The following is a 16,515-nucleotide window of genomic DNA, read 5'->3' as shown; positions in this document are numbered from 1 at the left end:
TACACTTAATGCAGGCTAAGGATGCCTAAGTTTATGCACACTAGAGCACTTTCCATACACTTGTGGTCTTTAGTTAAATTGGCATCCTAGGCTAGCTCAACTCTAATGAATGCATGTCATGGATTTGTTTGAGATGCAGGTCTTAAAGTCTTCTACCCCTTAGGTCCTCAGGAAAAAATACCCTATAACGAAATTAAATTTCCATATCACCAATTTATAGTGAATTTATAAAACAGAAAAGGGATTGTACACATTTTGTAACGAAACTAGTATCTCCATGGCAACCTTTCCCTGTATCAAATAGTAAAAAATTCAGGACATATTTAGATTCTATCGGTAGTTTTGTTGAAAGTAACTAAAAAATTTTTAGAACCACTGATCGCTTTTAAAATATAGTACAGTGTTATCCATATGGAGGAGGGAAATGATAAATTAAGGATAAATTTCTATTTTATTATTTTTAAAATTATATATACATTGACAATATCTTTTACAAATATTTAGCTATAACTTTGGCTTTAGAAACCTTCCAGAATGTAATAGATAAAATTAAATGTTTCATTAGGCTTTCTAGTTAAGCCAGGAAAATGCCACTTTCTCACTGACAAAAAGTTACAAATTATAGTGTTGCTCCGGTAAGCAAAGACGGGGATCATAAATAGCATAGCAGCATTATTAATATAAAAACAAAAGTCCTATGCTGACCAAGCTAAAGATCTGTTTATACTTTTTAGCATCTTCAAAAGTTACAACTTTGTAAAAAGTTAAAAAATAACTAAGCTTGAATATACCCAAATTAGTAATAAATCTAGATGCTAAACCAGGAGACAGAAAAATTATTTATAAATAGATGCTATATATTTACAGTGTATTTATTTACATATCTAGCTATTCCTCATCTCTAGACAAGATAGCATCACAGAAATCTAATAAAGAAAATAAATCTAGAGATTGTTGTCAACAGATCTTGGATTACACTAATGACTAAAAAGCCACAGAAATAGAGCTGCAATTATTTGGCTGCAATTTCATCTAGTAAGTACAAACTATAACTCACTAATGCTATTTCCATAAAGTAACTAGAAGAAGCTCTACTGAATGGTTATTGGACAACATGTAAGACAGGTATTATGTACTTTTGATGTCCAAAGGCCCTTTGGTGGTTCATGTCTCCAGCTTGTAAAAACAAGTGTGCTAACACATACTCTTTCAACAAGATGGGGAGAAACTATGAAGCATTTTTATATTACATGGGCTAATTTGTAACAAATTTATAACAAAAGAAAACAAAGTAGCTAGTGAATATTTTGAAATCAGAATTCAGTTTTAGGCTCTTGGTACATGCATCATAGAAACAATCGTGCTGTGCTGGCAAGCTACCTTTACATTCTGTAGCAAATACAAAGCTTCCTGCTTCTCGAGCACTTACTTGTGTGTGAATTAACAATTCCAAGCATATTATACCAATAACTGTAATTAAACACTGAAGGGGAGTTGGTAACTTTGCTACTTATTATCCTGTATTTACTGATCACTGCAAGTTCCTTTGGAGAAAAGTAAAAATCATTTGCCATCTAACTTGGTGAGAAGATCTGCCATGCCAAATTCTAAATTGCTTTTAACCAGCATTGTTCTATGTCTTGGAAAGCAAATTAGGTAGTAAGATTGTATTTTTTATAAGGTTAACACTGGCTTCATTGTGTCAACTATGTTATATTATGTTTACTTAATGGCTGGTTTTCAAATTCTCTGAAATGAATGATTTCTGAATTGGTTTTAAGGTTGCTTTCTCTATCAGAAATACTTCTGAAACTTAATCGGCACTCCTTGTGTAGAAAATTCAGTTTCTGTGGTTTTTTTCTTTTGTTATTCAATATGGAGACATTACCTTATTTTAAAAAATAACCAAATATTAGAATATCAAATAGCTGCATGGCTTCAACCCATGATCACAGGTTTGTTTGGGATTTGTTGCTATATACACTGATTGGCAACAAGGCCACATATAGTCCAAATACAGTTCACCTGGCAGGGCAAGGGTTAATTTCTTGGACTAAAAATACACAATAAAACAGAAGATAAAGCACTATAAACCTTTTTTTAAAACAAATGGAAAAAGAAAACAGTCTCAGGCTTTAACCATTGTGGCCTGTTTGCCTAATGCAGTGATGACCATATCTAAACCTAGTAGCTACTAGCCTCAATTGAGAGCAAACACAAAACATCTTCATATTGTGTATATTAAGCAAAGCATTTTAAATATAATACTTGAAAAACCATTGCCAAGTATTGGAGCACAAAGAGCCATTTTTGCTGGGATTCCAGTGAGGTGTGCCCAGTGAATTATGATGAGAAAAAAGCCAGGTGTCTTCTGGAGGATCGGTCACAGAATTTTACTTCAATGTTGCCTTCACTGAATGCTTCTCTTCTAGTCTCTTTCAGAGAGACCAACTCTCTTCTACAGGCCCCTTCTTCATGCTGCATCATTGTGATTTTCAAGTTTTTGTGTTGTCTGAATGGAGACAAGTTTTCTTTCATAATGCAAAAGCAAATGGCAGAGAGGAAGTTCTTCTTGAAGTTCTCATTCATAAATGCATATACAATTGGATTGCAAATTGAATTAGCAAATCCAATTACCTGAACAATTCCAAATATCATCTTAATAGTGACATCATCGTATTCTCTTTCAAAATTACCTACACAGAAAAAAATATGTTTAAGCATCTCTTCAATGGTACATGAATTAACTATTCAATCATTTATCTCATTATTTATCTGAACCAGTTAAGTAGAAATAAAAATCCAACTATTCCAGAATGAAATGTATACCAAATTGATTAAAGGCAATTAATTATAAATCAAGAAATTTATTAAGAAGCATGCTATTAAAATTTTATCTGCCATATACATAATTTATAGTGAATAACTTAAGAAGCTGATGGCTAATAAACTGGCTCATGCCTTACAAACAAACAAGCCTATACCTTCTTGTTTGTGTGTTTGTGTGTGCTTTCAAGTAAATTTTTGATTCCTGGAGATTGAATAAGTTTTCTTGGCAAGATTTCTTCAGATGTAGTTTGCCATTATCTCCTTTCTAAGGTTAACAGAGTGTGATTGGCCCAAGGTCACCCAATTAACTTTGTTCCTAAGGCAGGCCTAGAACTAATGGTCTTCCAATTTCTAATTTAATGCTTAACAATTGCACCAAACCTGCTCTCTAAGATAGAAAAAAAATCTAATATCCTACCTACATTATTTATTTCATTTATATTATAAAACTGTACTATTAGTTTTCTACTATTTATGACTAAATTCTTGCACTAGAAAGGAAAGCATAAAAGTAAATGTCAAGTATTGCCTTGTAAAAATTTCACATTGTTAGGCATTTGTCAACAGGAAATTAAATGCTGGTTTAAAATAGATATTAATTTAATCAAATAAGACAATATTAAACTATGATGGCCATATCCAATATTTCAATATTCTTTTACTACTCTCTGGTATATAGATATATATAGTTTTCTCCTTTATTAGCAGATGGAGAAAAAGCTTAATACAAGCTTTAATCATGTGAAGATAGGACATTAAAGTAAAATAAAAATATGTGTCAAATTGTACTGCTTTTCTATGGGAGGACAGGAGCCCAATTAAGTAAGCAAAACACCAGAACTCTGATCCCTTCAGCTTCATTATTACTTTCAAATGGCAGAATCATAGTGCAATTCAGAACTGTATCTGACCAATTCTGGGATAGTTTTTCTTTTAAAAACCCTGATTATTGAAGAAGGTTTATATTGATAAGAAGTAAAAAAGCACTTGGTTGAATCTATAGAACTCACTTCATAATCAGACTCAAATTATCTTTATTGGAATACATTTATTATAATAGCACATATAAAATTCAAAATTCTAGTGTAGTTTTAATACATTGTCTTGTTTACTTTCTTTCCCTCTGCTACTATTTAATAAAAACAAACTACTCACTGTATTCTATTAACATGTGCATTACATGAAAGGGTGTCCAACAAATAGCAAACAAAACCACAACAGTCACCATCATCACGATTGCTCGCTTCTTCTTTCTGAAAAGAGAAATAGCTTGGACTGTTGATCGAAAGCATATCGATGAGGAGACAATAGAAATAATTTGTATGAGGAAAAATTATATCTCAGTAGAAGGGAAGATACTTTGCATGCAGAACATCCTATTTTCATATAACTAGTTAAATTGATTTAAAAATCAATCATATCCTCTCATTCTTGAGAACATTCTCTGTACAGGAAGTATACAGACAATATAGGCAATATGGCAATCCAAAATTAAAATAATTTAAAAGTACAATTTTAAAGCTGTGGTGGCACAGGGGTTAGAATGCAGTACTGCAGGCTACTTCTGCTGACTGCCAGCTGCCGGCAGTTTGGCAGTTCGAGTCTCACTGGCTCAAGGTTGACAGCCTTCCCTCCTTCTGAGGTCAGTAAAATGAGGACCCAGATTGTTGGGAGCAATATGCTGACATTGTAAATGGCTTAGAGAGGGCTGTAAAACACTGTGAAGTGGTATATAAGCTATTGCTGTTGCTACTGCTACAGCATGAAACTAATGGAATGGGAACTCAGGTAAAGTTTTCAATCACTCATAATGTCAGTATGTGCTCCTTTCAAAATCCAAGAAAGAAATACTCAGACTCCATGGTTCAGAGCAAAGTTCTTCTTTTACTGGAAGATGAAAAGGAAGCTACAAATGGAATTCGAAAGTGAGAATTTGGCGCCTAGATCACACATACAAAGAAATGGAATTGTTCCCACCCCCAAAGTCCAGAAGTCTCTGCCAATTAAAAGTTCCAATATGATCATGTGAGCATCTTCAGGTAGTGATGAGGCCTCTGTCCGTTGACCTTGACATATTTTGATAAGACCTCGCAGCTGCGCAAAAAGGATAGAGGCTAGGAAAGAAATGGAAAATTGGAAAGAAGAAATCCCCCTTCTTCTGCCCACAGTAAAAGAATGCAAAACACCTCCAGCTCTCTTCCCCCCACAATTACCCTCCCCCCCTTGCTAATGACAGCCGAAAGAAGTAAGCCTAGTAGTAGAGATACTAAGGGAGAAATAAAGGATAATAGTTGGGGTACCAAGAGATCTTGAGGCTGACATTCGGACCCCCTAGAAAAAGGACATTAGTCCCTGTAAGAGAGAATAAAAAGATATGTTAAGCATTGCATACATTCTTATGGTTTATCAGGATACTTAGTATAAAATTTCTTTAGCAGGTCAGGAGCCCTAACGTCTTTTTCGCTCACCCACTCAGCATGAGAGGGGGAAATGTTTCCAGGCTACAAGATATTGTAGGCGACCCCTCCTTTTTCGAGAGTCTAAAATCTCTTTAACTTCAAAATGTTGTTCACCCTCAATCAACAATGGGACGGGGGATCAGTCTGGGTCGGTCTCAATGTACAGGTGTGTTCGGGTTTTAGCAGGCTGACATGGAAAACAGGATGAATGCGACGAAGAGTCTTTGGTAGCGTCAATTGAACTGTCACGGGATTCACACCGCTTAATAGGAAGGGCCCCACATACTTAGGGCCTAACTTCTTTGATCTCTGAGTGGTTTGCAGATACTTGGTTGAGAGGAATACTTTGTCGCCTACTTGATACGACTGTTGTGGGCTCTTTTCTTGTCTGCAAACTTCTTATGGGATTGATGCGCTTCGTCCAGAGCTTTGCGAGCGACTGGCCAATTGAGTTGTAGTTGAGATATCCAGTCATCCAATGACTGGATATTGGGTTTCTCGCGAGGAAGTTCAGGTATGGGTACAAAATCTTGTCCCGTGGCCACTTTGAACGGGGTAAAACCAGTGCTGCTGTGAACGGAGTTGTTATACGCTACTCGGCAAAAGGTAGCAGGTCCACCCAGTTGTCTTGCTGATAATTTATGTAACATCGGAGATATTGCTCTAGCACCCGTTAGTCCTCTCGCAGGCCCCATTAGTTTGGGGGTGGTGGGCGGAGCTTAACCCTTGGGTGGAGCCTATCAACTTCAAAAATTCCTCCAGAAGTTCGAGGTAAATTGAACTCCTCGATCTGATATTATACGCTCAGGAACACCATGCAGTCTGTAGACGTGTATAATGAACAGTTTGGCTAACGACTTCGCCGAGGGAATCTTGGTGCAAGGTATGAAATGTGCCTGTTTGGAAAACAAGTCGGTCACCACCCAGATCACCGTGTGCCCAGCACTCTCAGGTAAATCTACTATAAAGTCCATAGAGATTTCCTTCCAAGGGGCAGTTGGCCTGGCCACATTTTGCAACAGACCTGGCGGCTTACCGGGAGGTCTCTTAGCTGAGGCGCAAACTGGGCAGCTTGCTACATAAGTTTCAATGTCTTTTTCAAAGAGGGCCACCAGAACTGCCGCTTCACTAGGTGTAAGGTCTTCACGAAACCAAAGTGACCCGCTGCCTTGGAATCATGAGTTTGTTGTAATACTTGGCTCCTCAATGTTTTAGGTACATACAGCTTCGCTCCCATCCAGGCTAACCCATCTCTAACAGTGCAGGTATTTGCATTTGCCTGGAACCATTCATCTGTTTTCAAAGCTTCTTTAAATTGTTCGATCAAATCATTGGACAGATCTGCCTCTTGTTTCTTCTTTTGCGCCCTGGTGACCACTGGTGCTGCCAGCTGTGTGGTGGGCACAATCGGACTTATCACTTCTTTTCGAACACTGTTGTATTGTGGCATCCTAGATAAAGCATCCGCCATAAAATTCTTTCCTCCTGGGATGTACTTCAGAAAGAAATTGAATCGCTTGAAGTACTGGGCCCACCTAACTTGCTTAGGAGATAGTTTCCGAGGCGCTTTTAAGGCCTCCAGGTTTTTATGATCAGTCCAAACCTCAAATGGGTACCTCGCGCCTTCCAGAAAATGCCTCCAGGTCATTAGAGCCCAGCAGACTGCAAAAGCTTCTTTCTCCCAGACAGCCCATCTACGTTCAGTGTCAGTTAATTTACGGGATGTGTAGGCACACGGTTGTAGTGTCCCCTTCTCGTTTAATTGAAGTAAGACCGCTCCTACCGCTACATCACTTGCATCAGCTTGATCACGAAGGGGACATCCATGTCCGGATGCTTTAGCACTGGCTCGGCAGCAAATAGTCTTTTTAGCTTCTCAAAAGCGGCTTGGCACCCATAGACCAATTCAACGGCTGGCTAGGCTTTGGCTTCGCTTCTCCCTTTGTTTTTAGGAGGTTGGTGATAGGCATGGCTATTTTAGCAAAACATGGGATGAATTGCCGGTAAAAGTTAGCAAATCCAAGGAAACTTTGAAGTTGTTTTCGGGTTCTTGGTGGGCCCACTCTAATACGGCTCGCACCTTCTCCGGGTCCATCTCAAGACCCTCGGGTGAGATACGATATCCCAGGTAGTCAATCTTTTCTTGATGGAACTCACATTTGGACAATTTGGCGTACAATTTGGCAGCGCGCAATTTGTGCAGCACGGACTGCACCAGTTTCACATGTTGGTCTCTGGTCTCCGAGTAGATAAGGATATCGCAAGGTAGACCAAAACCCCTTGTATAAATGTTCGTGGAGCACTTGGTTGATCAATTGCATGAAGACAGCTGGTGCCCCTGTAGGCCAAACGGGAGAACATTGAATTGGAAGCAACCTATTGGGCAATTGAATGCAGTTTTCCACTGCCTCCCTCTTTAATTCGGATTCGTAATAGGCCTCCCTCAAGTCCAGTTTCGTGAAGATCTTCCCTTGGCCAGGTGAGCCAACATGTCCTTCATTAGAGGGAGGGGGTACACATTTTCCACGGATACCGCGCTCAAATTTCGGTAGTCCACCACCAAGCGCTTGGAGCCATCTTTCTTCTCGCGGAACATCACAGGGGCCGCCACTCGAGGTCTGGCAGGTTGGATGAACCTCGTTTCAAATTCTTGTCGATAAACATCTCAATTCCTCTAACTCCTTTGGGGTCATCGAATACATCTTTGGTTTCGGTAGTGTCACCCCGGTAGAAATTCAATGCTGCAATCGGTTGACCGATGGGAGGGAGCTCATCGGAGGCCTCTTCGCTAAAAACTTCTCTTAGGTCCCAGTACTCTTGGGATTTCCTCCCCTTCTATGCGTCGCCCCTGTGGAAGCTGTCTCAGCAGGGGTTTGGGGCTTGGGATGGGGATTCTCCCCGGTTTAAGGGGGTTTGCTCCTCCCTCCCTGGAGGTTGGTCAGTACGAATCCGTATCCACCCCTTTCTCCAGTTTACTTGGGGATTCCATTTCCGAAGCCAGGGCAATCCCAAGATTAGGGAGTGTTCCATCCCGGGAGCCACAATAAAGCACAAGGTCTCGCTGTGGGTTCCCATGGTCATCTCTAAGGGCTCCGTTATAAACCGTGCAGGGCAACCCCCGCTTCAGACCCATCTAATTGGTAAAAGGATATGGGCGTTTTCAAATTTCTCAGTCCAATGCCCATGCCTTTAACTACTTTCATGCTAATTAGGCACCTCGTGCACCCCGAGTCCAATAAGGCCAGCATTTCCCTCAGTACCCGAGGTGGGCACCCTTAATTTAATTGGAATGGTAAGGGGCCCGGTTAGGACTTACCGAGACGTCATCTTCCGAGTCGGTCTCACTCTCGTCGGGAGGAGTCGGGGTCCCAGCTCTTTTTCCGCTGGGGAGTGACTTCTACAACCTCCCCTATTGTTAGCCCGGTTTCGCGAGGCCTGGTTGGGGAGGATTCGGGCTTCCTTCCAGGGCCCCGTCCTTTTTTGGATCTGGTTTGACTCGACAATCCGCACGGTGGCCTTCCTTCCCACAACGGAAACAGGCAGTGGATTTGGCCCTTGTCATCACCCCTCCCTTCCGGGCTTAGGGATCTCTCGGAGCCGAGGAGGGAGCATGGTGCTCCATGCGGAGCCTCTTCTGCGTCTACTTCGGCTAGATCTATTTCCACCTCTTCCGCTAACAGGTACCACAACTGCAAGTCATGGGGATCCCTTCTGGAGATGCACATGTGGTATACCTCTTCATTTAGGCCATCTTTGTAGGCTTCTATTAGAGCTTCCTGGGACCAGCCTCGAATGCGATATGCCAGCTGTCTGAACTCTTGGGTGTAGTCAGCAACTGATCTTCCCCTTGAGTTATGGTTTTCATCCTGATCCTGGCCCTTCTCTCTGCCAGAGGGTCTTCAAACCTCCTCCTCAAGGCAGTCATAAAAACATCAAGGCTTCGCAGTTGGGGGAGTTATCATTATACAGAGTCACCACCCAGTCAGCTGCCATCCTCCAGGGTTCTGGTAACACATCTTACTTTGGCTGCTTCAGAGGTGAACTCCCTTTCATATTCTGCCATATAGCTTCCAACCTGCACCAGGAAAACCCCAAGTCCTTGGGATTTCCTCCAAACTTCACATCTAAGGAGGGCGGGTGGCGTCTTCTAGGCATTACCCCCGCTGCTGGGGCTCCCCAGACGGGAGCTGGTGGTTGCGCCGGCGTGGGATGGGCCAGGGGTGGTGGCAGCCCGACTTCCCCAGGCTGAACTCGCTCTCTCTTCCCCTCATATGTTGGAGCCCTGCCGGGTTTCTCAGAAGCATCCTTAAAGCTTTTCCCGGCTTGATCCAGCCTGCATTCCATCTCCTCCCCCTGCCACAGCCGTTCCTCGCACCTCTTCGACTTACAGTGATTCCAGGAGGGGGGTCTTCCGGATTTTTCCATCCAACTCCTAACGACCATCTGGGCATCTCGGTTGGAGTTTCTTCCAGTGTAAGGTCAGCTAACAAATCGGTGGCTGGCATCTCTGGTAACAGCATTTGCTGCCCCCCACAGCTCCCTGCTCATCCTCCTCGCTGGCTGGAGATGACATGATGTGAAACCCCTCGGAAGAAAAATTGGTGTTTTCTCCGGTGGGCTGATGGGGACTTTCGGAATAATGTCAGTATGTGCTCCTTTCAAAATCCAAGAAAGAAATACTCAGACTCCATGGTTCAGAGCAAAGTTCTTCTTTTACTGGAAGATGAAAAGGAAGCTACAAATGGAATTCAAAGTGAGAATTTGCGCGCAGATCACACATACAAAGAAATGGAATTGTTCCCACCCCCAAAGTCCAGAAGTCTCTGCCAATTAAAAGTTCCGAATATGATCATGTGAGCATCTTCAGGTAGTGATGAGGCCTCTGTCCGTTGACCTTGACATATTTTGATAAGACCTCGCAGCTGCGCAAAAGGATAGAGGCTAGGAAAGAAATGGAAAATTGGAAAGAAGAAATCCCCCCTTCTTCTGCCCACAGTAAAAGAATGCAAAACACCTCCAGCTCTCTTCCCCCACAATTACCCCTCCCCGTTGCTAATGACAGCCGAAAGAAGTAAGCCTAGTAGTAGAGATACTAAGGGAGAAATAAAGGATAATAGTTGGGGTACCCGAAGAGATCTTGAGGCTGACATATGAATTCACAATATGATTTTAGTTCAATCATTCTCTCTTAGCACATTGTACCTTTCAGAAGTATAATGTCAGGAGCAAAAATCTACTTTTTGAGCTCCAGAAGATAAAATATAAATGCAATAAATAAATAAATAAAAATGGGTAGGCCAATTGCTAGAGATACTTTTATCCTGGTCTCCTAAAGCTGCCATGGTCATTTAGAAAGCCCTTGATCTGTTTTCACCAGTCATGCTATGTCACTACTGGAACAAGTTTGTAAGTTCTGTACATTGAATCTTACAGAACAACAGGAAGGTAATGGATGTAGCAGTGTCTACAGGATGTTCTTAAGAGATGGTATTGAGGATATTGTAGTACAGGATAATTCAATGTAGAAAAACAAACAAAAAACCCTCCCATTTTAAAATGAAGAGTAATAGAAGTAAATAAGAGATGGATCCACATATTAAGTCATAAAATAGTTTGTTGGGCAATGTTTTAGCTTTTGTATGAATCCAGACACTGTGTTTTGTAAATTATACTTTAGGGGTCCACGCAGTGCCTGAGCCCAATCATCATAGCTTATTCAAGCTATAATTTAGTTTGATAGTGGAATTTAAACAATATATTATTAAGGCTCTATGAACTCTGAGAACATTTTTTGAAGGCGATCTCTCTGGAGATCTAAACTGCAATAATTTGATTTTTATTTTAATACCCATACCTATAGCCCAACCCATACCCTTCTATCCCCTTTCCCAAAATTCTGACTTGCAACTCTTCAGCTCATGAAGTTGGAGTGAGCATAATAATATAAAAGAATATCATAAAATAAAGAACCAAGACATTGTAAATAACAAACAGAAGAATCCATTAATGCTTTAGTGGAGTGCTCTTCTTCACATTTAATTATGCCTTAAGTCACTTTCCAGATATATTTGTTAATTATATGTAGTTCATTCAAAAAAATGAATCCCTAAAATAGACTTTAGGGAAAACTTGTTTAGCAAACAATCAATGTCCACAAGCTTCTCACTGATTTTTTTAAAGAATACTAGGAAAAAGAAAAGATTAATTTATAAGAAGTAATATAAAATTATATTAAAATTACAGGAAGCAATATAACAACCATTTTCAACATAGCAAACATAAAGATAAAATTATATATACCTACCGAGAAATTTTAGACATCTCACTTGCATGAATGCTCTTGAGAACAGAAGCATCTCCAACTCTTCTCTTAATCCAGAGCTCATAACCAATCTTGCTATAAAGCAACAACATTAGCATCAATGGGAGAAGGAAAAGAATGACCAAAATGAAAGTCGCATAAATTTTTTGGTGGACAGGACTTGGCCATTCTTCCAAGCAGCAAACATATTCCGTTTCATAAAGGAAGTCATATTTATTCTGAAAGACATTAAGTAGACGTTAGTAAAGATTCCTTTTTCATTATATTACCTGTAAGAAAAAAATCGAAAAGGTGGAATATTTAGCCATAGGAAACTATAACTCCAAATGTGGATCTCATATTAAGTCATCCAAGCACGGACTGCTTATCTATAAATATCAATAAAGCACCAGGGAATGGGCTTATACTCTAGCATATATCTCACCCATTTTGTACTTAATAAGCAAACCTAGATGCTAGAAGTTTTATCTGTAGAAAACTGTGATTTTATGAACAAAAAAATGGCTTTTTCATTCTGTGTACAATCTGCATATATGAGTTAGTCCTCATTTAGCAATCACAATTGGGATCAGCAAGCTTTTATTAAGTGAAACCACAACTGTACTCATGATATGAATAGGATAAGATAGAAGAGTTGGAAGGGACCTTTGAGGTCTTCTAGTCCAACCACCTGTTTAGGCAGGAAACCTTACACCACTTCAGACAAATAGTTATCCAACCCCTTCTTAAAAACTTCCAGTGTTGGGGCATTTACAACTTCTGGAGGCAAATTGTTCCACTGATTAATTGTTGTCAGGAAATTTCTCCTTAGTTCTTAAGTTGCTACTCTCCTTGATTAGTTTCCACCCATTGCTTCTTGTCCTACCCTCAGGAGCTTTGGAGAATATCTCCCTCTTCTTTGTATTGGAACACTGCTATCATGTCAGCCCTAGTCCTTCTTTTCATTATATGACTAACTTTACTTTGCTTTACATAATAATTTTCATGAGTAAAGTTACTTTTTCATCACCATCATAACTGCAAATGGTCACTAAATGAGGCAATCCCTAAACAAGGACCACCTGTATATATTTATGATCTTATTAAATTTATCTATCTATTAAATGTGATCAATGATTTCCATCAACTGACTTGATTTATACTGCAGCAATTCAATGCATAACTATCGTAAATGCTATTTCTAACTATATGCTACAGAGCAGGAATGTCTGTAGTATATAGTCAGAAAAGTCAAGATGATGGCCACAATACTGAGATCAAAGCTCATTTTTATGGGTGTTGCACAAATGATGCTTATTTTTACAAAGGTAGAGTTTCAATTCTCTTCTTTTTGACATTTATCAAATCCTGCAGACATGAAATGCGATCCTTATATTTTTCCATTATAGATTATATTCAGCTCCTGAATAGTATTATACAAAAACATCCCAAATTACTAGCCCGAATAAGTGCCAGCATACAACACAACCATACCTCCACTCTTTGTACATGCCACATTGGTGAACCAACAGCAGCAGCCAACAGCCAAACAATGCCTAAAAGTAAATAGTTATTGGTGATTTAAGAAAAACAACAGAAAAAAATAAAATAAAATAAAATAAGATATGGATCATTGGCTTTTGGTAGTTGTTTTTAAGAAAAGCCAGTATGCGAAACATAATCAAAGTGAGAGGTGAGATACAACTTTTTTGATCTACTCTCAAGATTCAAAGTAATGAGCTTTATTTAAAGAAGGATTATTTACAGAATCCTATAGATTTTAACTATTTTTTAAGACAAATATTTGGGGAAGAGAAATAGCACTGTTCAGTTGGAAATTCTAATTACTGTATTTCTCTATTTCCCATTCACTGAGAAATTCAAAATGACATCATGTCATTGCTCCGACTTAGCCAAAATACCTGAATGAAATTTAGAATTGTTTCAAGAAGTACTAATCTAAAAATATTGGATTACAGTAAAGTAGAAGGAGCTGTGATGGCTCACGTGGTAAGATGCTGGGCCTGTGTACCGCTGAGTCCGGCAGCTCGGCGGCTCCATTCCCGTGAGCGAATAAACCACAGAGGGACAAAAAAAAGGAGCCTCCTCCAATTGCCTACTGGCATTCAGGCATCCCAGGGTTAAAATAACACTGCCCAAAAAATTCCTTCAGTGATCCCTACTAACACATCCATATGCTAAATAAATAAATAAATAAACAGTAAAGTAAACACTCAACTTTGTTACTCTATTGCAGACCATTGTTAGTCTAGTTTAACAGTTTGGTTGGTTTGTTTCTTTCTTTCTTTCGATTATATGAGTATTCTAACATTCTTTAAAGAAAAGAAAAGTTAAAAGGAAGTAACAAAATTGTATGGGACCTTACCCAACATTGTATATGCTCTTCTGTGGGTATACTGCCATTTCATTTTTAGAGGGTGAACAATGCCATTATGCCTTTCTAGAGCAATACAAGTCATTGTAAGTATCTCAGTAACTATTGCAGTAGATTGCACAAATGGCACCATCTTGCAAGCAAATGCACCTATAAAGAAAAGAAATTAATCTAATATTACAATGACATGTCTATCATTCAGCATTCCCAAATAGCTTTGTTTTCTTGTCAGGTACTATAAATGCCTAGTTTTAGAGGTATTCAAAAATGTCCTTACCAATTCCACCCCATTTATACGGTGATGCTTTTCCTCAAGTTCATTTACAAGCCAACTTTTTCTCTTTGTTAAGAACAACACAAATCATCTGCACCTATGCATTTAAATAAAAGGTGTTTGGCCTTTTTATCACAGAAAAATAAACTATTATTTCTCAGTTACAATGAAAAGCCCTAGCTGTTACCTCTGCAGAATCATTCACCAGGTCTTGTATGTAATGAATGGCAATTACAGCTCATTAAACATCAGTTAGGTCAATGTCTGTTTTATTATCAGATTTAAGGGCCAATTAGAATGCTGAATGTTCAGTTAGTTCAATAACAAAGTCATGCTTCGAAATGTAGAGAAAAATATTATATCAAACAACAGTAGACCAGACTCAAAATGTAATCTAAATGCAGACAAAATGACAAAATTCTAACAAATGGGTAGAATGGGCAGCCCCTACCTTGATGTAACCTCTCCAACATGTTGTAATGAAACTACAATAATTCAGCTTTCTTTTTTATTTTAAAAAATAAAGATAGAATGAAAACTACAACTTCCCTTTCTTTTCTTTTCTTCCATTCAATTATGTCCAACTCTCAGTGACTGCCTGGACTACCGGCTCCCTTCTTTGCAAGGTTTTTCAGAAGAGGTCATTGCCTCTTTCTTAAGGCTGTAAGAAAGTGACTGAACCAAGGTCACTCAGATGGCTTTGTGCTTAAGGTGAGATTAGAACTTATAGTCTCCTGGTATCTAGTCCGATGCCTTGACTACTACACCAAACTATCCCTTAAAATTTCCACTTGTATATTCTAAATCTAAGTAACATATAAACAAAATTATATTTAAATAAAGTGACTGATCAATTATCATGATACCTAGAAATACTAATCAATTATCTAGTCATCAATATTACATGCAGACTTTCCCATGCAATTTGTAATACATAGTTTATGATCTAGTGCAGCTTTTCCCAAAGCCAAACTGTGGCCAGCAGATGTTAAGAATACAGCTTGGACATTCCCAGTCAGCACTACCATTCTGGATAATTGCAGGAACTGTTCACACACATGAACACATTCTAAAGTACTAAACCAAAATCAATACTAAAGTTAATAAATCAAGTCCAATATTGCACTTACACAATTTTGTTTTTCCCCCCCAAAAAAACCAGGAATTTATTGGTTCTCCTCCTGATTTAAAATAATCAGAGATTGTGCAATAGTGAGGCAAAATTAGATTTGCATCCACATTCTAAGGAGACAGCTTGGAAGTACACATATAAAATCAAGTTATTTGTTGTAATATACCACAATACTTTATGATACATAAAACAACAGAAAATGTAATGAAACTAAAAGATTAAAAAAGATAAATACTGTATGTAGTTACCTGTTGTTTATCCTCAAAATAATCAATGAGAACTCAATTATAACAAAGAACATTATTTTATCTTTTTTTACTTTTTTTTTTTTTTTGAAACAAATTTTATTAATTTTAGAAACAAACAAAACATCATTAAACATTAAAAACATAAAACCTCTTTCCATTATAAATCTTCACAAGGCAGGTAAAACATTATTTTATATTGCATACTTCTAATTTACCCCATTTCCATATAAACACATAAATTCTTTTTGATAAATTTCTCATTATTTCTCTTTACTCTTATTCAATTACATTTCTTTTCTATATTTATCTACTATTAAGTCATCCTATTTCCCTCTGACTTGTTTACAATTGTTCTCATCTAACATTCCTCCGAGATTTTGTCAAGTCTCATTCGAACATACACACACAAAGCACAAAAACATAAAACTTCTTTTTAGAAAGTAGCTTGGCCCCAGATTACCTCTTTTTGTATGGACTTCAATTAAATTCGTGCTCTTCTTATATGCAATTACCTATCTTATTTACCATTCTATATCTTCTATATAACTCCTTCCCACTTTTCACTCTTCTTAACTCTATTTTATATATTTGATCTTGCTTACATCAATATATTTATATCTTTTGTCCATTCTTTTCCAATTAAACATTTATCTCATTCTCAGTAATAAAAAAAGAAAATTTCTCCTGAAGTCACTGATCAGAGTATGATGCCTTTCTATCATTCCCCTAAATTAACATTTAAAATAGCACCTGGATCCCCATCTGATTCTGCTTAGTACATTCTACTATTTCACAAACAAATACTGCAATAATAAATCTATAATAATATCAACACATTAGCCCATCAGACTCTATAGTTAAACTAAATATTTTAAAC

General features: G+C 38.3%; 1 protein-coding gene across 2 annotated transcripts in view; it reads right to left on the bottom strand.

Annotated features, from left to right (window-relative positions):
- QRFPR (pyroglutamylated RFamide peptide receptor) overlaps window positions 1-16,515 on the bottom strand; it is a 70,367-nt gene that overhangs the window by 42,644 nt on the left and 11,208 nt on the right. For both annotated transcript variants that reach the window (XM_087936191.1, XM_087936192.1), the window contains exons 2-5: window positions 13,976-14,134; window positions 13,084-13,145; window positions 11,593-11,828; window positions 3,985-4,082 (exon numbers count right to left, since the gene is read on the bottom strand). In XM_087936191.1, the coding sequence (XP_087792317.1) occupies window positions 3,985-4,082; window positions 11,593-11,828; window positions 13,084-13,145; window positions 13,976-14,134 (555 nt within the window). The remainder of the gene's footprint in view (window positions 1-3,984; window positions 4,083-11,592; window positions 11,829-13,083; window positions 13,146-13,975; window positions 14,135-16,515) is intronic.

The sequence above is a fragment of the Pseudonaja textilis genome, chromosome 6 (assembly GCF_049901715.1).
Source record: "Pseudonaja textilis isolate UNSWEBS1 chromosome 6, rPseTex1.2, whole genome shotgun sequence".
NCBI lineage: Eukaryota > Metazoa > Chordata > Lepidosauria > Squamata > Elapidae > Pseudonaja > Pseudonaja textilis.
Note: the sequence above shows the minus strand (reverse complement) of the source record. Positions and strands in the feature narration are given on the sequence as shown.